The following is a 21,893-nucleotide window of genomic DNA, read 5'->3' on the forward strand; positions in this document are numbered from 1 at the left end:
CAAATAGGGTAATGAATGGAACTGAATTTAGGCAAATAACTAAAGAATGTGCAGTACAAATCAGGGGGGTATTTGGCACAGCAATCGAAGCTAAGAATCTTTGCTGGATACATTCTATATATAGTTATATTTCAAATAAACTTAGTTTTCTGCATTCGTATAGCAACAAAATGATGGAATTTTCAGCCAAAAAGTTACAATTGAATTCCCAATTTTGAGTTTTGATTAATATTTCAAACATTTTCCCATCCAGAAGGGAACCCTCATTACAACCACCCTTTAAACCACGAACAGTCCTAAAGGTAAACCCCCCTATTCCCTCCGCCATTAGATAGAGTATTTCCCAAAAACTAAAGGCCCAATGGAGGGTACTAATTAAATCTGGCCACCGGCGACGGCGTCTACAAAACAGTGGAGTGGATGCACAGCAGATAGGAACGGACAAACTCGCATCTGCTCCTCAGCTTAGGTGGCCGTCATTCGGTTGCTTTCTTCATCAGCAGCAGAATCATCAACAGGAATGGGCAGCAAGGAGTAGGAACCAGGAACAGAAGGACCTGCATGCTTTCAGGCGTAAAGTGTTTGATTATGGTCATTTATTCCGTGCGTTGTCCGTTCGTTCGTCTGTCTGTCTGTCTGTTTGTCTGTTTGTCTGGTTGCCTGTTGTGTTGTGTCTACTTTTTGGGACAACCCACGGAGCAGCACAAACACACACATATGCCGAGAGGACTCCATTATGCTTTGTCTCTCGCGCCAGGAATGAGGTTGCCATGGATTTTGGTTTGCCTTTGCTCACCGTCCCCCCGCCACTGCCCACCCGCTTTCAGGCACATCATCATGTTTATGTCTGAGCGTACGATTAAAATCCCATACATCAGCGAGGTCCGAATCGGATAGCGAGCTGCATACATACATATGTACATACATACATACATACATATATGTATATGCATGAAGGGGTGCTGTATGTAGCCATAGGTTTTGGGGTTTGAGGTTCATTCGATTCGTCTGGCCTCTCTGCTCACTAATTTGTGTGCAATCGCGCATTTAAACGCTGTTGTTTATTAATGCATTTCGTTTAACGACAAAATGTAATGCAAAATTTATGCCGCATATAAAACGGTTGAGGAAAACCCCAAAAATAAACAACAACAACAACACCGACAAAAATCAGTGGCGGCGAAAACGGAAATCTCTGTGTCGTCTGTGTGCTTAAAGCGAAAAGCAACAAAAAAAAATAAAAATAAAGAAAAAAACTAACATGCAAGTTAATTAAGCCGTCATGAACTGCAAAAACACGTGACATGCAGAGAAGCTAGCAATGTACGGTATGTACGAGGATTCGTAGGTACATAAACATTCATGCACTGCGGAAAATGCACTGGAAAATTAGGAATATATTGAGCAAATTAAGTAAAAATCCTCTTGAAAAACGTTGAGAGTATAAGGAAAAGTTTTTAGTCGATCAGGAAATGTGAATTTTAATTGCTTTATGAGGTTTTTCTTTAATAAACCAATTTTATTTATTTAATTTTTTAATTTAAAAAATTCTTTTTTTTCTATTATTATTATTTTTCATAGTGGATTTAAATTGGATTCCCGATTGTAGCAATAAATAGACCAGAAGATCTATAATCCTTCCAGTTTATATTTGTTTTATTTAGGAGATTTTTTAGATATTTTTATATTTTTTTTTTTTTCTAGGGATAGCAAATTTCTTCGCAGTGTAGCGGGCACTGCAGCCCCGAGGCGACTCAAAGGCAAAGAGCCAAACATGGCGCCTGGCCTTTCATACGAGTACTCTTCGCATTCTGTTACCGACCCCTGGACTGACCCCAACACCTACCCTATTCCCTACCCTCCTCTAGAGAACCTCTCCATAGCCTGGGGGGTTCGCTCAAAAAAGCAACTGGTGATGCGTATCGCAAAAGCACGGGCAAAACCCCCCACTGAAAAAAATGCTATATAAAAAATGCGAGCGCACGTTGAGGTTTCTCTCCTGCGTGCTCTTCATTTCCGTCGCTTTTATAACCGGTTCTCAAAGAGTAAAAGGATAAATGGAATTTGTGTAAGGATTATCTATGTTACAGATGGAAGGAAGTCATTATAAACACATAAACTATATGTCCTTATCTATTATTCACAGGAAACTGAAGAAAAATTGTAACTGTTCAAAATTTTAATGACTTTATTTCTTAAGATTTTGAGTAATGATTATGACACATCATTAACCATCATAAAACAATGAATAATTATAGAAATACTTTTTCTGTCTCAAAATACAAAAAAAAAACAAATTCCGTTAAAGTTTGAAATACCAGCTTCAAATATCCTTGTAAGTGTAATAGGAAATTTACACATTTCCCTGTGGCACAAACATTTGGGGAACAATTACAACAAATAGCAAATATTCCAACCAACTCCGAATTACGGCATAAATAATGGTAAACAATTGTTCCCTTTCGTATCATTTTGGTTGGCATAAAATTAACCCTTATTGAGGAATATCTAATACACACACCAACTCGGAAAAATATCCTTAAAGAGGGTTAAACTAGGGAATATTATATGAAATATCCTAAAAAAAAATGTACCCTTGGACAAATTTCCCCACCTACAAATGTGAAGTTCCGTATTGTTTGGTTTATAATAAAATAATCTCCCGCACATATATTTCCTATCTTCCGATTTCACCCTACTGATAAATGTCCAGTGCGTGAATGACATAAAAAAGTTTTATCTACGATGTAGATCTGCCCCTTGGGCAATACACGGCACGTGTTGAATTGCCTCCAGAGGCGTATACCATGGGGGGCTGGGCTATCTATACTTTGCTAATCTTTAAGTAAACATTTTTAATATGCTTGGCAGCAGATACGGAATACCTGACGATAATGTTTTAATTAATATATTGTGGAGATATTTCGTATCAGAACACTTATTACGATTACGAGCATGACCACACCCGATTTATAGGCTATGCATATGATGATTATAATGATTACACATACGTAGAATGATGACAAGGTTCTCGTCGTTAAGTGGCTATATTTTTTGAAGGGTGTATGACTTTATAATATATGAAGTTACAGGCTAGAAAGGTATGTGGCTTATGTGAAGTGCGAAAATATATTAGAAACCCATAAATGCAAATTTTTGGTACAATTCAATTCATGGAGTGCACCTTGACAGACAAGGATCATCTCTTGGTGAAAAACTTTACTGGATATAAAATAGTAAATAAATTGTTCCAGATTAAACCTAAACAAAATTACCATAAATTCAAAACAAAAATTTCTAAAAATATTTAATATTTTAAACAAATATTTAAAAAAATATAAAGAACAAAACTTAAAAAAATATTAAATAAATCGAAAGCCACCGGTAATACACCAAACATAATGATAATAAATAAATATTAAATATTAATACAGGAAATTTCCTAGTCTAAGTTCTGGTGCCAAGGTTCTATTTATTTATACATGCTTCAGATGGTAGGATTAAGACCCCCTCTGGAATGACATTGATTTAAACTAAAGATTGCGTTTTTTGACTTAACGACAAATTAATCGTTTTAAACTACGTCCATGTTCCATCTCAATTCTATTCTTTACACAGAATTATATTCCTCTCACTCATTTGTACGGGGATGGGCTAAATTTTATAATCAGCATTCATCAAGCGTGCGAACCCAGAACCTCTGACGTCAGGCAAAAACAAACTAAAACTAAATCTAAATTATACGACACACGAAACGCGACACAATCAAATACAAGCATACCCATAGGTATAGTATATGTATAGTATAGTATACACGCATCTAAAACGAGTACATAACACTGGGATGATAACACGTAGAGCAAACATCGAAATTCATACTAGTTCTGTTGACTTATTGACAGGCGGTGCTCCAGCCGTCAGAGCACCGCCTGTTTGGCTAACCGCACTACCGGCAAACACCGCCACACTCGAGCGGAATTGATATATAGGTCTCAAAATATTGGAGTCTCCAGTGAGCGGCATTCATTACGTTGGAGGGACAGCCGGTTTGCCGGTGTCAAGAGCCCCGTTAAATACAAGAAAAAACAGATTTAATTACTGCCCTATCAACCCACAAGCATGTGTAGTCCAAAATCTCTCATTAGCGTTTTGTTTTTCTTTTTTGTTTTATTATTAAAAAGTCAATGACTATGCACAAAACCCCCCTGAAACTAGAAAAGGCAACGAGATAGAGACTAGTCTCTATTAAGTGGAAGCAGTGGGACAAGAGTCATTGGATATGATATAATAAGGGGTTAATTCAGTGATCATAAAAATGATCATTGCAAATAGACGAAAATAAAAGAAAAAATTCTTATATAGAAAAAAATAAATGAAAACATAATAAATGAAGAAATCACTAACAAAAAATTGAGGTTGATAAATGAAAATAAAACTCTTAATTTTTTATGACAAAAATTATGAAATAAATTTGTAAAACAACTCTTTTATTTTTAATTTTTATCTAAAAACAACTTGCTTTAAAAATGGTGGTAAAAGGAAGACGATAAAAATAATAATTAAAACCAGAGTAAAAGTTCCTTGAACTTCCCAAAGAACAGGATAAAATATTATGAGATTTATACAGTAAGTTTTCAACTCTATGCCATCCAATGCTCCTTTCTTCATTACTTACACACTCTTTATATAGTCAAACAAAAAAGCAAACAACGAAGACCAATTAAAACCCCCAATAAACATAAACTAAAGCACTTTCGAGCAGTTCTATTACCACTGTCCCATCGCCCGCTTGTCGCTCAATGAATTTAGTTTTCATGATGACACCACAGCAGAGCGAGCCCATTTGGAGAGCACAAAATTGTCGTAGCAAAACAAAAACAAAAAGTACCTGCCAAAAACCCAACGACGAACCAAAATTATAAAACGCTGCGTTCTCTGTGGCACTGAAATCAGTCTGAAGCGGCAGGTTAGCGTGAAAGTGTTGCCTGACGAAAATAAATCTACAGTAAAAATAGTTAAAAAAAAAAAACCAAAAAAGAAAAACCTCTCGAAATGGTGATCATAAATAACGAGCAAAAGATTTCGGTGCCCGAGTACTTGAACGAACAGTTCTTCACGGAAACGCTGGAAGAGGGTCTGCGGGAGACGAAGGTTACCTTAAAGGAAATCAACTTTGAGTGGGGCAGCAATCCGGGGGATAACTACTGCTCGGCCATCTATCGCGTTCAGGTGACATTCGCCAAATGGTCGGATAACAAGGAGTCCGCGAAGACGGAGCAGCTTTCGCTGATTGTCAAGACCATTCCGATCACAGAGGCCACACAGTTCCTCGAGGATGTCAGTGTTTTCATCAAGGAGAAGCAGACCTACACGGACATTCTGCCACGATTGGATATACTCAGTCGCGGCGACAAGTTTGGTGCCAAGTGAGTGAAAGTTTTGTCACTGCCAGAAAGTTCCCCCAATTAATGTTCTGTAATCCTCTCCATAGATACTATTATTCTGTTAAGGGTCCCGTGCAGACGATTGTCTTTAGCGACCTGAAAGTGGAGGGCTTCAAGGTGGCCTCACGCGAGACAGGACTCGACTGGAATCATGCCTCGCTTATTCTGCAGCAGCTGGGTAAATTCCATGCCACTTCCATGGTGCTGGCCAAGAAGGATCCAGAGATCGTCAAGCAGTACACACGTGGCATGCTCAGCGAGGATATCCTCATGAAGAGCGACACCTTTGAGAATATGTTTGGGGGCTTCCTCAAGGGTCTCATCAAGAGTTCTGCCGGATGGGCCGGCTACAAGCACATCAGCGCACATCTCCAGCGTTTGAGTGACAATTTCCGGAATGTGTGTGCAGCGGCTCCGAAGCCCAAGTCCGGTGATCGTTATGTGGTGCTCAATCACGGCGACATGTGGACCAACAACTTCATGTATGGCTATGACAATGCCGCCCAGCCCGAGGTACCCACGCGCGCCATCTTCGTGGACTTTCAGCTGTCGTTTTATGGCAGTCCTGCCTGCGATCTGAACTTCTTCCTGAATGCCAGCCTCAAGTTCGAGTTGGTACAAGAGCGTCGCGAGGAGCTCATCGAGGTGTACTATAAGGCCTTCAGGGATGCCCTGGAGTACGCACGCTTTGAGAATATTCCCACCTACGAGGACCTGCTGTATGAGCTGCGTAGCCGCGAAACCTATGGCCTGTTTGCCCTGTTTGCCTTCCTGCCCATGATCACCATGCCCAAGGAGCTGTCGGCGGACAACAGCATCGACAACATGCAGGACGAGGCCTTCAAGCAGAAGAAACTGGAAGCCATCTTTGCGCAAAAGTCTCTCAATGATTACCAGAAATGGGCCCTCAAGCGTTTCGATAAGCTCGGCGTCTTTGGCGATTACTAGCCGCTGCAGTTCTCTTCCTATTGATATTGGGGATTCACTAACCTTTGTGATAAAAGATATACAAAAGATGATGGATGGCACCGAGCACCACATCTGTGCAACAGAGCAGCCTACTTATTGTTGATTTTGTGTACAGTTTTCTGCCACAGGTTTCTGTATTGTAGAAATGGAGTTGAATTAAAAGAAACCAATGCAATTGGATTTTTGTAATGGATTTTAAATAATTGTTTTAATGGGGGAGCGACTGCTGAGAGAGGTCATGGCTGGGTTTCTTATCAGCAGATATCAGTGGTAATATTTGGAAATGTTTCTTGTCACATTATCACGTTAAAGCGAATGATATGCAGTGGAAAATCAAAAGATAGCAACAAACCGATAAGATATAAGAAACAAAGTAAGGCTAAAAGTCAATAAAGCTTTAAGAAAAAGGAGTACATTTTTCTGTTTTAGTCATCTCAAATCTCAGAAAATCCTTTTCGGAGAATTATAATCAATGAAAGATATTTTTACTGCGCCCAATGCTACGTCCTTGCTGCCAACTGCTAACATCGCTCGACACGCACAGGCGAATTTATACAAGAGAGAATGCCCGACAATAGCATAGAAACAAATTACATGTCATGTACATGACGCATACTATTGTTGCTCAAATCGAAGCGCAGTAGGGAAGCCTGCAAAAGGCATACAAAAACCAATTACATGTCGTGTACATGACGAGGCAAATTGAGGCTCAAACGAAAGAATTTTGACTACGAAAAGAAACAAAATACTCAACAGTTAAAGCTATTCCCAGTATAATCGAAGCTCTAAGTGATGGGAAATGCTTCCTAAATCAAATAAAAATTAAAGAGCAAGAAGCAAGTACCCTCCTTTCGATAGTATAGATTTCTAGTTGTCTAGACTTGAACGCTGTCGAATTCTAATTTTAGAGAGTGCAAAACAATTAAATAACATAAATATAACTCTTTGTGGTACATCAGTGGCGTTTCCTCAGACATTTTCATTATGTCTTCATTTGATCAAAAGCCCACACCGCTAATCCCCACTGAGAATGCACTTCCATTAAGGCAATTGACGGCAGGTTCAGTGCCCCAATGCCCCGAACCCATTAAGATCAATTAGAAGAAACAGAAATCAGTTGGAAACATCGACGAGATTTCACATATAAATGCACCGAATAATGCACCAATCAATGGCATATTGAAGCACCATGTCGGACACAACGGAGGAGCAGCTGCCGCTGTATCTAACGCCGCAGTTCTTTAAGCGCACTCTCGAGCACGGCCTGCAGCAGCAGGATCTAAAGGTGCTCGAAGTTCAACTGACGAATCTGACGCGTGGCGGCGAGAACTATTGCAGCAACATTTACAGGGCCAACATTCAGTATCGGAATGCGGAGGGCAGACATGTGGAGACATCGCTGATTGTCAAATCCATGCCGGACGAGAAGCAGGCCATTCTGGCCAGGCTGCACATCTACAACAAGGAGAGCATCTTCTATATGCACATCAAGCCAAAGTTGGAGACGCTCATGTGGGGCAAAAACGATGCCACAGAGCCCTGGACATTGGGTGCCAGGTAAGACATGACACAGAGACACAGGCTTCCATTCTCCTTTTCGCTGTACCTTATCGCTCTTTTGGACAGACACTACTACTCCACAACGCAGCCCGAGCAGACCATTATCTTTGAGGACCTCTGCTGCGAGGGATATCAATTGAAATGCCGTCAACTCGGTCTGGACATGGAACATGCGACGCTTTTGATGCGAAAACTGGCCGAATATCATGCCCTAACCATGGTAATGGCCGAGCACGAGCCAGAGATCATCATCGATCGCTATCCCTTTGGACTGCTGCACATGGATGCCATCAAATCGGAGCCCTTCAAGCTGCTCTTTGGCACACAGCTCCTGAAACTGGCAGCTCTGGTGGGCGATAGCGAGGGTTTTGGTGCAATAACCTCGAAACTTTATCGCTACCACGAGCATTTCACAGAGCGTATCCTAAAGGCGGTGTATCCATTGAGGGGAAATCTGAACGTACTCAACCATGGCGATCTGTGGGTGAACAATATATTCTTTAAGTACAATCAGGACTACAAAGTGGAGCAGGTGAAGATTGTGAGTGCAACCATACACAGAGAGTTACCAGCGGGAGAGAGAGTCACTCTCTATATATGTACATATATAAATCCCTCTTGCAGATCGACTTTCAGCTGTGTTTCTATGGCAGCCTGGGCTTTGACATCAACTATTTCCTGAACACCAGCCTGGAGCTGGATGTGCTACGTAGCCAGCGTCAGCGTCTCATTGACATCTACTACGAGGCATTGGTGGCGTGTCTGGAGCAGTTGCCTTGGTCCAAGCCACTGCCCACATATGATGCCGTTATGGCGGAGATAAAGGCACGCGAGGCTTACGGCTTCTTTGTGGCCTTTGGCTTCTTTCCGCTGATGAGCATGATTGGTGTCGATTCGGAGGATAACTCATTGAAGAACTTTCACGACGAGACCTTTGCCCGCCAGAAGGTGCAGCTGATGTTCGAGGGAAATGCACGCACCCTGGAGAGCCTAAAGTGTACGCTGAAGCGTCTGGATGAGATGCATCTGTTCGAGTGAGCGTTCGTAAATTGTTTATAAAATATATTATACTGCCGCCACCCTTCGGAAATTGAATAAAGCATTCCGACAGACACGACTTGATTGCCATCCCTCCCCCTCCATTCCCATTGGAAGTTTTGCTGTCGCTTGACGCTTTAACTAAATTTGTATGTTATATACGAGATCATGTAGGAATTAAAAGCAAATATCACTAGCGAAAATAACGTGTTGGCAGCCCCCACATTAGCCCCACATTGCATGCAGATAATGGCAATAAATTGATAAGATAAATACACGATAATAACAACAAATTGATAAATGGAATATAAAATATAGATATTAGTTGGTATTTAAATAAGAATCAACAGAATTTCACATGGTTTCACATGAGGGGAGGATAATTACCACAAAAACTCTCAATAAATTAGCATATACTTATTTTTAGAAATACACAAGCCACAAATTATTATGAATTTATTTTGAATGGTAAAAAAAAAATACTCTTTCAGAACGGGGAGTTTTAGGAAATAATTTAAAAATATAGGGCTTATAAAGAGTGCAATCTGAGCTAAAAGTGTTGAAGAATAGAGATTAAAAACTAATAACAAGTAAAGTAAAACTCATTGAATTTTTACAACATTTTTACTCCGTAGTAAAAAGGGTCTCGCATCAAAAGTAACAACCAACTAACCTAATAGAATCGTCTAAAGAATAAAAGTGCTAGCATATAAATCAGCAAGAAAGATTGCTACCTTTGTACCAGTAAAAACCAGTAAAATACAAAGTATCGTATAATATAAATCGAGAGAAATTCGTGCAGGCATTTATCCGCAGACCGCACCCTATATACATATATAAACATATATAATGCCGATTAAAATAATGCAAATACACAGCTATGAAGCTTGATAAGATAATCGGCTGTCAATCAGTTCGAATGAAAGCCTATAGCCAGCTATCGCTCAGAGCGCGGGAGATGATGATATTTCACGAAAACTGAATACAGGAAATCGAATTACTGGCACCGAAATTGTATGAAAAAGGCCGCCTGCGCGTCTCATTCGAGTGTGTTGCGTGTTTTGAGCATATCGAAAATTAGACAACAAGTTTACGCCTATTAAGAGAATTTATACTCTCGTCTAAAAAAAAAACATATAACTATAATTAATTGGCAAATGGAAACAGACGCTGGGACTGTGTGTGTCTCGTGTCGCATATAAAATAGAGGGGCACTCGCTCCACGCTTTTCAAACGATCACAAAATGTGCAGCATTGTGTATGATGCGGATGTGGCCGCTCCGCCCAAGCATCTGGATGTGGCTTTCTTTGAGGAGGTGCTAGAGACGGCCCTGAGAACGGCCAGGGTCCAGCTGCTGACAATTCACATTCGGATGGGCAGCAGCACCGGCGAGAACTACTGCAGTCAGATCTATCGGGCAAAGGTGGCGTATCGGCTGCCCGGCCAGGCGGACCAGCACATGATGTTCATTGTGAAGAGCATACCGCGCTTGGAGTCCGTGGAGTTTATTGAGGATCTGCAGGTGTACTTGAAGGAGAAGATAACCTATCACGATGTGCTGCCCCGCCTCGAGCTGCTCATGCAATGCAAGCGGCGCTTTGGACCCAAGTAAGAAGGGTTCGGAGTATAGAAGGATAAATTTCCGTATTTAATTTCGACTTTTTGCAGACTCTTTCAGTGCCTTAAGCAGCCGGAGAACACGCTGGTGTTTGAGGATCTCGGCCATTTAGGCTTTGTGATGGCCTCCCGCGAATCGGGCCTGAACGAGGAACACTGCCGTTTGGTTATGGAACGTCTGGGCGAGTTCCATGCCACCTCCATGGCCCTGGCAGTGCTCGATCCGCACCTCTTTGAGTCCTACAGCGATGGCATGCTGTCACCCACTGGCCTGGCCAAGGCCGATGGCCTGCTGATGCGCTTCTTTGCGGGCAACGGAGAGGAGCTGCACACCATGGTGAGCACCTGGCCGGGATACGAGCGAATTGCCGAAAAGATTGGCAAATACATGAAGAATCAGCGCACGAATCTGGTGCGCAGCCAGGCGCCGCAGCCGAAGGAGATCAGGGTGCTCAACCACGGCGACCTGTGGGTCAATAATCTGCTCTTCAAATACGACAACGCCAAGCGGCCCCAGGACCTGATCTTGATCGACTTCCAGCTGAGCATCTGGGGCAGTCCGGGCATCGATCTGAACTACTTTTTCTACACCAGCCTCAGCCTGGAGGTGCTGCGAGACAAGCGACCCCAGCTGCTGCGTATCTACCACACGCGGATGTCGGAGACGCTGCTAAACCTGGACCTGGGCATACCGGTGCCCAGCTACGAGCAAATACTGGAGGAGGTGCACCGCCGCGAGTGCTACGGTTTTTTTGCCAGCTATGGCATATTCCCCACCGTCAGCCAGGACAAGTCCCAGACCGCCGACAACAATCTGGAGAATTTCACCGACGCCGACTTTGCCAAGCAGAAGGTTAGACAAATGTTCGAGTCCCCGCGTCTGCGGGAGACTTTGCGCCACACTTTGCCGCATTTCGAGCGGGCTGGCGTCTTAGATTAAAGTAATAATATCACTTACTTGTTACTAAATACGTTTAGACGGTTGCGCAAAGCTTAAATTATCGCTAAAACACTTTAAATATCACTTTTTGCACACTTGAAATGTTTTGCCACCAAATTTTCCATTTACCGTTTACCGTTATGGCCATTAACAGCACTTTGTGTGCATTAACAGCGCGCACTTGTGAGTCAGTGAACGCACTTAACCCACTTCAGCCCCCTCTAATTAAACAGTTGAACAACTTGAGTTAAATTTCGGTAAATACCACTGTTTTTAAGTTCTCTTTGTATATCCGTATCTCCTCTTTATTTAGAAAATAAAAATGATCACGTTATACTTCAACTGAACTGTGCTTCAAGTTTCATAATTTACGTGGGAATATTTATTACCCCCTGGCTGACAATGGGCTAATGTTCTTTTTTCGAAATCATATTTCCCGATTTTGATATTCGGCTTAATATTTCCAGCTAGCGAGGACTCTTAGTACAAAACATATAAATTTACCCGATAGATTAAATAATTCCAGCTATGATTATGGGCATTTGAATACACAATTTCTTTTAATTAATGTTAAATTTCTGTTTTTAAAGCTGCTGTGAAAATTATGACACACTTTGTGCAGTAACAGTGCGCTGTTACCCTTAACAGCGCTTGTACGCTCAACAAATTCAACTCTGACTCATCGATTGGGCTTGCTATCGAAGCAAAGGCGCGCATTTTAAATGCATGCTTGAAAAACATTTATTTTGTAAAAATATATATATATTTGACTTGTTTTTGTTTTGTGTTTATTTGTTAAAATACAATTTCAGTGTCATTGATAAAATTGCACAACATGTCTCGTATTTGTTTTGAAATCACCAAGAGAATACAAAATAAAATGCTTGTAAAAATGTGTTTTAAATTAATAATCGCACACACATACAAAACTACTTAAAACAATAACTTGATTAAGCGCTCATGTGCATTAAACAATGCGGAAACATTGCGTCTCGCTTCACAATCCGAAGGCACAAACATTTATAATCATTTTTTGTTTAAACTAAGATGTACATACACATAATAATCATTACTACTCATTCACTGTTTGTTGAACCGCAGAAGGAGTTCCCAAACCAAAAATTATTACGCCTATTTACGCTTAACAAACTAGACAACTTTAAGCTTATCGTGTGGCCTATTTATGGTGTTTTCCATTGCGTGTGTGTGTGTGTGTGTGTGTTTTCTTTTTCTATGCGTGTTTCGACTCTCATTTGCTTTTGTGTAGAAAGAAGGGGAAAGAAGAGGACGCCGCTCCGATTAGCTCCAGACATCGGCGGAGTAGCGCTTCTGGGCCTCCATCTTCTTGATATACTGCACGGCATCGGCCTCGCTCATGTTACCCTTGGTGGACAAAATTTTCACTAAAATGTTCCTAACGTCCACGGCCATGTTCTTGGCGTCACTGCGGGCGCGGTGGGGGGGGGAGGAGACAAAGACAATGTAAGGTCAAAAGTCAGTTAAAGGATTTCGCTTGGCAGCAGCAGCCAACTCACCCGCATATGTAAAAGTGTCCCTTGTTCTCGCCAATCGCATTCCATATCAGATCCGCATCCTGCTCCAGCAGATGCTGCACATAGACCTTCTTGCCGGAGTCCCGGGAGAAGGCCGCCTTGAGATTGAGCGTGCCCTTCTTGACCCATTCCTCCAGCTCGGACTCGTAGATGTAGTCCTCGCTGCGCTTGCGGCAGCCAAAATAGAGCACCGATTCGCCCACTGTCTTGCCCTCATCGCGCAGGAACTGTCGCTCCTGGATGAAGCCGCGGAAGGGCGCCAGACCGGTGCCCGGTCCCACCATGATAATGGGCGTCTCTGGCTTCGTGGGCAGCCTAAATTGCGACTTGCGAATGAAGACGGGCACCTTCACTTCGTCGCTGCCGCCGGGCACCTTGTTCTTCAGGTAGGTGGTGGCCACACCCTTGTTCGTACGGCCCGTGGGCGTTTTGTACTCGACCAGAACGGCCGTCACATGGACATCGGTGGGATGCAGCTTGGCAGACGATGAGATCGAGTAGTAGCGTGGCTGCAGGCGCGGCAGCAGCTCGCAAACATGATCGATGGGCGGCCTGCAGGACTTGATGTCCTCCAGAATGTGGACAACATTGCGACAGGCATCCTGGATCCAGCTCTGGTACTTCTCCTTGCCCTCCGGGCTAATGGAGGCCATGCTGCGCAGCAGTTCCTTCTCCTTCTCGTCCGTGCAGTACTCGGCCAGTTCCTTGAGTATGTGCGTGCGCGGAATGGCAGTAATCTCCAGGTAGTGGGTGAGGGCCGTGCGATAGGTGGTGGGGCAGGGGAACGGATGCTTCTTGCTGCTGTCCGTGTCCGTGTTAATCAGTGAGAACACCGTATCCAGATCGGCATTGCACAGCTGTCCCAGCTTCTCCACGAGACTCTTGTCGTTGATCGGATACATGGCCACATGATCACCGGCATCGTAGCGCATCTTGGAGCCCTCGATGCTCAGCTCGATGTGCATGCACGACCGTCCGCCGCCCTTGTGCAGCTCCCGATTGACCTTGATGGGCGCCAGGAACGGATTCTTGGCATCGAAGGGCGGTCGCTGATTCTGCATCGAGTGCAGGCGTGCAATCTCGCCCGTATAGATCCTATCCGGCTGCACATCCGGCTGTTCCAGCAGACGGTACTGGCGTATCAGCACCTCCTCGCCGCCGCCCTCAATGCCAAAGTGATCGCAAACGGCTGGCCAGAAGCGATCCTTCCACGTGATGAAGTCATCCTCAATGCTGCAGTGGGTAGGGGGGGGAATAATGCTGTGAGTATAACCCCCAAAAAAAATTGGACTTTGCTTTAGGTTTTAGCACTTACTTGGCATCGTCATCGCCCAGTCCCAGCTCAAAGACACGATTGGCGCCCAGCTCCTCCAGCCGCTTGTCCACATAGATGGCCACCTTGTTGTAGTGCTCGTAGGTTTTGTTGCCCAGCCCAAAGACCTAGGGGAGGGAAGACCAGCAATTATTGTAGATTGTGTGCGCAGCATTGGGCACGAGCAGTGTATGTACTTAGGCGATTAGGTATTACCGCATGTTGCGTCTGTCTGTGGAGCCTTTTTGTCTTATTACATAAACTATAAAGTAGGCCGCGCAAAGTTCGCAGCCTCTGGGGCCGGCACGTGCCAAGGCCGCCAGCGGCGCCGACGGCTGCCAACGTGTTTAGCATGTGGATCGCTTCAACAGGTGGATCGGGGGGGGAGGCGTTACATTATCAATTATTAATCGCCATTTCCACTTTTAATTAAACTTTTTCAAAAACAATTCATGTCAACCGAATGGGCGGTGGGCGGTGGGCGGCGTGCTGACCATATGACCGGCGGATTTTTTCTTTGTCGTTTTAATTCGCTTTTTGTAACTCTCCTTTGAAAATTGAAACGAGCCGCTGATTGGAAGTTCTCATGTTTCCCAATTGTGGGTGGGATTTTTCCCAATTGTGGCTATTGGAATTATAAAAATCTAGTTGGAGCTCATTTTTCAACGCAAAGATGAGAGTGTGGCCAAAAATGCCCAAAAAGTATTCACTTACAATAGCTGACTGCTACAATAGCGTCACTACAATGAGCCTCGATAACGAGTTCATGGACATCGATAACAAGTTGGCGGTTGTATTCGTATTTAAAATTAATTTTGATTAGAATGTTTCTATGCAACTGGTGCTGATAAGTTATTTAAAGACTACAAATAATCTCACACGTATTGAAAGATTATTTTATAGCTAAACACAGGCTAGACTTTAGTCGTCCCATAACAGAATTTCTTGTGGGAAGAACAATCTGGTACAAAAAAAAAAAAGGGGCTTGATAGTGATAGGTACAGTGCGTTTCAGCAAGATAATTCGAAATTAAGTATTCTGTATGGTATTGAACATTTTGTATAATTTTCTGTAGCCTACAATTATGGTAATTTCGGTATAAAGAAAATTTAGAAGTAATTAATAATTTTTTTAGACTATAATTCAACACAAAAAGATAATTTTATGAGTAAAATCAGCCGCCTAATGGACATGAATCATACGATTAAGGAACATAGTCAATCAAGGTGATGAAAAGTCTACGAAATTCGCACTTGCTAATGTAATTAAATGATTCACACGCACGGATGGCCACGAAACGCATTGTGATAATCATTGAACAAACCAAGTTTAGCCGCTTGAAGCAAAGCTTGACACATCATCTGGTAGTCTGATAATCCAAAAATACGTTCCACGAATCGAATTACACGGAAATGCCATTAGGAAAGTTATTCTGGCGCTTACATCAGGCTGTGTATCGCGCGGAGATCAACAAACAAAACACTCGGCGGACATACAAACGAAAATAGAGACACCAAATTGTAGTAGTTGGGGCTGGTGGGCCACCTTATCAGCAGGGGTGGGGGGCACTGTTCGATAACCCGCCCAGCCGTTGACTGGCGATTGCCTGGCCCCATTTGAAGGCCAGGCAGGCGACTCATGTAATCGGCGTTTTGTTTAGATAGCCGCTGGCTTGGCTGGGTGCTGTTTTTTTTTTTTTTTTATCTGTACTCAACTCACCGCATAATTGAGACCAGTTAGATCGACATCGCCGTTGGTTATCCACTCGTAGAACTCCATGGCATTGTCCGTGGGATCGCCCTCGCCATAGGTGGCCAGGGCGAACACGGCCAGCGAGTTGGAGATGTCCTTCAGCTGCAGCAGCTCCTCCATATCACATTCCTCGGGATCGGCAACCATGCCCTTGAGACGATAGCGAATGCCCTCCTTGGCCAGACGGCCGGCAAACTCCTCGCCAGTGCCGGTCTGAGAGCCATAGAAGACCACCAGGCTGCGTCCCGAGGCCTTTAGCTTCTTAATGAACGAATTATCGGCAACACTGGTCGTGCACACTGTTGTGGGTCTGCAAAGGAGGATGGAGGCAAGAGATTCAAATTAGTATTTAATAAGTGTGAATAAAGAGTGCTCAAAATACTCGACTCACTGTATGGAATAGCTGCGTGTGGGCTCCTCCTCCTTCTTGCGGCTACGCAGAAAGTAAAAGGCTGCTCCTCCGATCAGGACCGCGAGCAGTGCCACATCGAGGAGTCCCAGAAAGGGTTCGTCGCCGGCAGCGACGGCATCGGCGGCGGCTGCTGCTGCTCCCTCCATTGTCTGCTCACTAGCCATTTAGGTGACACAAGTCCGACTGCAAAAAGGGCACAACATTCACGGCGTTTAGTTTAGTTTTTTTTATTTTGGTTTTCAGGCTGCCGCTGCTGCTGCTGCTGCTGCTGCGCTGCTGCTGCTGCTGTTGTTCTGCGAATCGACGCGGGGTTTAGGTTTAGTTCGCTTTGCATAACATTTGTTGTGGCTGTGATTTGCATGTGCCGCCGCACTTTGGACACGCATTTTAATGTATGCCACGTAACCCACGAAACACTATACACATCGGCCCACACACACACACACACACACACACACACACACACAGCACAGCGTAAAAATGAAACGGAATGAAGCGATTCGATTCTACAGGCTGGACTGCTGGCTGCTGTTTTGCATCTAACGGTACGCTGCTTCCGCACTTGTTTTAACGGTACTCGCCCTCTCTATCTCTCTTACTCTCTCTCTTTATGTACCCTCTCTCTCTCTCTCTGTCTTTCTAACTCTTTCTTGCGCTTCGATGACATTGAAAACGTGTCGCGAAATGTGATTTTAATCGTTGGCACCTTGAAATACAATTTTTGTACCTGTTTTTATTTATTTTTATTTTTGTTGCAGCACTGCCCCGCACACGTCTCAAGCAATTTGCAGTTATTGCAATTAAAAAATTACTAATTTCATTTGGGGATTTGTGGGGCAAACGACAATCGTACGCGACGCTTAACAGTGAACTGTTAACTGTTAACTGTTTGTCGGCATTCGGTCAGCAACAGGTTTTTATTCACAATATTGCTTATCGCTCCGCCCGGTGAGGAAAGCGAAGCTGAAGCGAAGCGAAAGATATGATGAAAACGACAAATGTTTCTTGCAATCGAGACTTTGGCAAACATTTACAAACTTCATAGAGGGGTTTATATTCAAAAAATATGTTCGTCAGACACCTGTATCTAGGGGCAGACCTTTGATCGAAGTTTTCTGAGATGAAAAGCTAAATTATTTTTGTTTGAAATTTATGCCATGCCTTGTGAAACACCCAAGAAACGGGAAGGAGTTGTGTGTTTTGATGGCTCATTTATTTATACAATATTTATTTATTTTTAAAATATTTTTAAAGCTCTGATTGATATTTTTATATTACTAATTTACTTTATGTCATTTAAAACTGCTTCTATAAAGCATAAGAAACCTGCATAAAGGAGTGATATCTAGTAGATAAATAAATATATCTATTATCTACCAGATATCAACACCATCATTTCCATTAGTCCACCCAAAACAAGGAAGTATCTGCCCTGCTATATGACTTTACGCTTCTTGAATAGCAAAATAAATCGAAGAAAAATATTTTCCTACATGTTTTGATGTATATTGCCCACGTTTGTAACTAAAGTTTGACCCGATTTGACCCGATCTTTTGTATATATGTACCTAGTGTTATATTTCGAGCATATATTGTGCAGTCGCAGTCGCTGGCGCTGTCGTAGAAGTGGACGTAAAACCTAAACTGCTGGTTGGTTGGGCACCTTGAATTCGAAATTGACTTAATACTTTAATGTTACTACTAATGCGACGCCGCCGCCAGTCAATAGTTTCACTCGGTACCCGGTTCGGGTCGGGTCGGGGGGGCGTCGCGTACGTCGCATACGTCGTATACGACGCGTAATCCTCTACTTTGCATAGAGAAGCAAGCAGCAGTGCTCGCGCGTAATACTTTTAGCGCATGCAGCGTATATAGTTCTCATTGTTCTTGTTGCTGTGGTCAGCAAATGGCAAAAAAATAAATATTAAACATGTGCCAGACAGACAGTCGAAACCCCTTAGGCGACTAGGCGGCAGTGCCCCACACATGCAAATCAGACAGCGTAATAGTAGTGTCGTCGTCGTTGTCGTCGTTGTCGTCGTCACAGTCACCATCCGATTCCGAGCTTTTGATTTGGTGTAGCCGAAAGGTGCCTCTGTGTGGCTTCAATCAAATTGAAGCAAAATTCAAGCAGCAAGTGTGCTAGGGAAACTGTTGGATTTTTATAGGTCAGACCCCATAGACGGAGTGTGACGATTGCAGGGGGTTGGCAGTGGCAATGCTTAAGAGGGATTTTTGGTTAAGAAAAGTACTTCAAAAGGGAACCAAAGCTGCCATGAAAATGATAATATAATTTATTATTTAATATTTTAAATGAAGACGGAAGATTGAAAGGAACAACAGGAAAGATATCCAGAAATTAAATAAAACTACAAGATAACACAGCAGGCTATAATTTAACATCCGTCTTACAGAAGAAGAAAGCGAAATAAACAAAACAAAAAAAAAACAAAAAACTCTTTAAGTGTCATTTCAGATAAAATTAGCAATTTTAGATGCGATGAAAGTGAAGATGGGAAAGAATATACCATGTAAGAATGAATGAATATATGAATAAAACTCAATACAGCTGGGGGCAGCAGGGAGAATGAATGTTACGAGATGTTGACCTGAAGATGAAGAAGAATGTTATTCTTAGCCCAAAAAGGAAGTGAACTTATTAGCACATAAACAAGAGAAGATAAACAGCAAAAAAAAAAGAGAATAGGTAGGCTTAAAAGAACCAGGCTTAAAAAGGGGTAGTCTTGAGAAAAATCAAAGAAAACTACCATTAAAATATATCTACCCAATATTTAAAGCTTTATTTAAAGCTTGAATGAAACTTGCTAGTTTATGTTATTAAAAAAAAAACCACTACGAGAACTAATCGACAAGCTGGAATCTGTACAAACATATACATATAGCTAGTCAATTGCCCATCAATCAATCATAAGTATGACTGAATAAAAACAACAAATTTAATTCGCAAAATACACGTGCCAATAAATGTTTTCCTTCACGGAGAACGTGTGAGCGAACATCAGAAACTGACGCATCAGAACTATAAAAAGTAACTTAAGCAGAGTAACTTTATGCGCAAAAAATAAATTTAAGAAATCTACCAAAATATTTATAGAGCTATAGAGAACTTATAGTTACAGAGCGGAAATTGAATACCAATTGAATCTTGAATGCATTAAATGCCATGCTAATTGAATCTTTAATGCCATTTCCACACACTTTAGTTCGAGTCATAGCCAAATAGTTATGCTAATTAACCCAACAAACCATTGCTAATATCATTATGTTCTGAACTAAAACAAAAGATATCGCATCAATGGATAAACATAAAGATAAACAAACTACCGTTCCCGCTCCGTCACTTGCCCAAACCATAATTCAACAGTCAAAACAAATGCATTGATAACGCCGGTCATACTTACTAGCAGTTAGCTAGTACTAGTAGTAGTAGTTAGTAGCTTCAGATACAGTTCTCAGTATTCCCGCGATAATGCTGAGTAGGCGTGGCACGAAATAAATTCCTTAGCCAGCATGACACTCGCAGTTTGTTCGGGCACGTACACGATCTTTGATTCGGTTCGGTTCGGTTCGGATCGGATCCGACGCCTACACGATCTTCCCATTCAGATCGGCCACAAAAAAACTTTAGCAGTAAGCATGAGTCAGCAGTTTTAAGCATACATATAAAACCCATAGGATCAGTTTCAAGTCTTATCAGTAGCAAAATTTTGTGGTCACATTTAGAGTTAAATTAGGCATTACTTTAGCCAAGCAAAAAGTTTATTCACCTAAAGAGAACGCCCATATAGCACTTAAAGTGGAAAAGATAAACCCCATTTCTGGCGACCGACCTCCTATTAGCCTATTTAATTTCAATGTCAAGTGCAGTGCTAATTAATGTTCAGAGCTAAAAAATGACCTCAAATGATGTCAAAATGATTAATATATCATTAGCAGGGAACTTTCCATATGATTGCCGTATCATTTAAGTATCATAATCAAGTATAATTATTTTTCTTGTTTTAAAGGGGATATAGCGGAAACTGGCCCAGAAATGTCTTAATTAATTTATATATTGATATATGTACATATATGTAAAAGCAAATTATGATATGATATCGCAGCCGTTCAAAGGCATATAACAGCGAAATCAACTGTAGAACCGCTACGAAATGTGTACCAAGCTGTCCCAGAAATAAGTCACACTCCATATCTATACCTTATCGGCATCAACAGACGATCCAGTACTTTATCTTTCCGTCGTTTACACTCCTATCTGAGATAACTAATCTACAGACTTGAAAGACTTGTACATCCCTATCACTTTTTTTTTTTTTTGCTACCCTCTCTATCGAGAGCAAACTGTATGACAGATCCCTGGAGGTAGGTTCATCTTATCTACAGCTGTTTTTTTCCTCAATGGCCAACAGCTGACAAGATTGAATTGATTACGCCTCTAGGGTTACGTAATTGCCGCTTCAATCAATGCGGAATTGATGCGTAAAACCTCGTGTAATGTCAAAATGGGCACAAAAACAATATCAACAGCGTAATAACAAAATTATTAGAGAGAATTACACGCGATATTTCGAAGCGCCATGCAGTGCACCAGAGCGAGAGGGTGAGGGACAGAGAGCGGCGTGTAAGCCTGGCTGGACAGCGCGCGTCAGAGCGAGAACGAACTAGTAACAGATTTTGGGCAACGCAACAGATGTCCGATAGAGGGAGAGAGAGCGATTGAAGCAACAGGTAGTGAACTTTAAACTCTCTTTCTCTCCCACTGCTCTGGCTCTGTGTGTGCGCCTGTGTGTGTGTGCGTTGTAACCTTGACCATCAATGCGTCGGCGCTCATGGCGTGTATAAAATATCAATTAATTTATGGATTTGGGCTGCGCGTGGCCTGGCATTGGCCCCAAAAGTTCCACTGTTCGGGTGGGGCAATGGAGGGAAAACTCTTACTCTTACCGTGCAACGGATGTGAGGTTGTAACGATTATACACACGATCGGATTTACAGATGCGCCTCTTCCTGTTTTCCTGTTTCTCCACTTCTCTCTTTGGTTTATTTTCTGTACACGTTTTCTCGCTTGCTGTTTTACATGCACCGCGAAGTGGACGACGACAACGACTGCGCGGCCAGCGCTTAATTTGTTTTATTTAGTTAAAGTGGAAGCCACGGCGACGACGGGGACAGCGACAGCGGCAGCGACGTTAGCTGCGCGCACATATGTATTTCTATATATGTATTAGAGGTGTCAAACCATCGAGGGCACTATCGATAGTATCGATATTTTAC

At 42.5% G+C, this 21,893-nt stretch overlaps 4 protein-coding genes across 4 annotated transcripts; 3 read left to right on the plus strand and 1 right to left on the minus strand.

Moving 5' to 3' along the window:
- Positions 1-4,954: 4,954 nt before the first annotated feature.
- On the plus strand, positions 4,955-6,606 carry LOC111081290. The gene is made up of 2 exons (XM_022377314.2): positions 4,955-5,426; positions 5,492-6,606. Exons 1-2 carry the CDS (start codon positions 5,053-5,055, stop codon positions 6,390-6,392), a joined length of 1,275 nt encoding a protein of 424 aa, XP_022233006.2. The 5' UTR covers positions 4,955-5,052; the 3' UTR covers positions 6,393-6,606.
- Positions 6,607-7,597: 991 nt separating this feature from the next.
- On the plus strand, positions 7,598-9,291 carry LOC111082879. Its single transcript, XM_022379113.2, has 3 exons — positions 7,598-7,970; positions 8,040-8,514; positions 8,598-9,291. Exons 1-3 carry the CDS (start codon positions 7,603-7,605, stop codon positions 9,009-9,011), a joined length of 1,257 nt encoding a protein of 418 aa, XP_022234805.2. The 5' UTR covers positions 7,598-7,602; the 3' UTR covers positions 9,012-9,291.
- Positions 9,292-9,966: 675 nt separating this feature from the next.
- On the plus strand, positions 9,967-11,843 carry LOC111081288. The gene is made up of 2 exons (XM_022377309.2): positions 9,967-10,620; positions 10,681-11,843. Exons 1-2 carry the CDS (start codon positions 10,256-10,258, stop codon positions 11,567-11,569), a joined length of 1,254 nt encoding a protein of 417 aa, XP_022233001.2. The 5' UTR covers positions 9,967-10,255; the 3' UTR covers positions 11,570-11,843.
- A 607-nt stretch (positions 11,844-12,450) lies between these two features.
- Positions 12,451-21,745, minus strand: LOC111082870 (NADPH--cytochrome P450 reductase). Its single transcript, XM_022379103.2, has 6 exons — positions 21,564-21,745; positions 16,578-16,781; positions 16,154-16,496; positions 14,438-14,562; positions 13,105-14,355; positions 12,451-13,013 (listed from the first exon to the last, which is right to left on the minus strand). The coding sequence occupies exons 2-6, from the start codon at positions 16,760-16,762 to the stop codon at positions 12,869-12,871; spliced, it is 2,049 nt and encodes a 682-aa protein (XP_022234795.1). The 5' UTR covers positions 16,763-16,781; positions 21,564-21,745; the 3' UTR covers positions 12,451-12,868.
- Between the last annotated feature and the right edge of the window lie 148 nt (positions 21,746-21,893).

Source organism: Drosophila obscura, unplaced genomic scaffold, assembly GCF_018151105.1.
Source record: "Drosophila obscura isolate BZ-5 IFL unplaced genomic scaffold, ASM1815110v1 contig_179, whole genome shotgun sequence".
Lineage (NCBI taxonomy): Eukaryota > Metazoa > Arthropoda > Insecta > Diptera > Drosophilidae > Drosophila > Drosophila obscura.

What these genes read in the sequence shown, in the direction of transcription:
- LOC111081288 (XM_022377309.2), top strand. Translation starts at nt 10,256, where the DNA reads ATGTGCAGCATTGTGTATGATGCGGATGTGGCCGCTCCGCCCAAGCAT. An exon ending in AAGCGGCGCTTTGGACCCAA is followed by an intron (nt 10,621 to 10,680) that starts GTAAGAAGGGTT and finishes GACTTTTTGCAG; the next exon opens with ACTCTTTCAGTGCCTTAAGC.
- LOC111081290 (XM_022377314.2), top strand. Translation starts at nt 5,053, where the DNA reads ATGGTGATCATAAATAACGAGCAAAAGATTTCGGTGCCCGAGTACTTG. An exon ending in GGCGACAAGTTTGGTGCCAA is followed by an intron (nt 5,427 to 5,491) that starts GTGAGTGAAAGT and finishes TCCTCTCCATAG; the next exon opens with ATACTATTATTCTGTTAAGG.
- LOC111082870 (XM_022379103.2), bottom strand. Translation starts at nt 16,762, where the DNA reads ATGGCTAGTGAGCAGACAATGGAGGGAGCAGCAGCAGCCGCCGCCGAT. An exon ending in ACACGCAGCTATTCCATACA is followed by an intron (nt 16,497 to 16,577) that starts GTGAGTCGAGTA and finishes CCTCCTTTGCAG; the next exon opens with ACCCACAACAGTGTGCACGA. An exon ending in TAACTGGTCTCAATTATGCG is followed by an intron (nt 14,563 to 16,153) that starts GTGAGTTGAGTA and finishes TCCCTCCCCTAG; the next exon opens with GTCTTTGGGCTGGGCAACAA.
- LOC111082879 (XM_022379113.2), top strand. Translation starts at nt 7,603, where the DNA reads ATGTCGGACACAACGGAGGAGCAGCTGCCGCTGTATCTAACGCCGCAG. An exon ending in CCCTGGACATTGGGTGCCAG is followed by an intron (nt 7,971 to 8,039) that starts GTAAGACATGAC and finishes TCTTTTGGACAG; the next exon opens with ACACTACTACTCCACAACGC. An exon ending in AAGTGGAGCAGGTGAAGATT is followed by an intron (nt 8,515 to 8,597) that starts GTGAGTGCAACC and finishes TCCCTCTTGCAG; the next exon opens with ATCGACTTTCAGCTGTGTTT.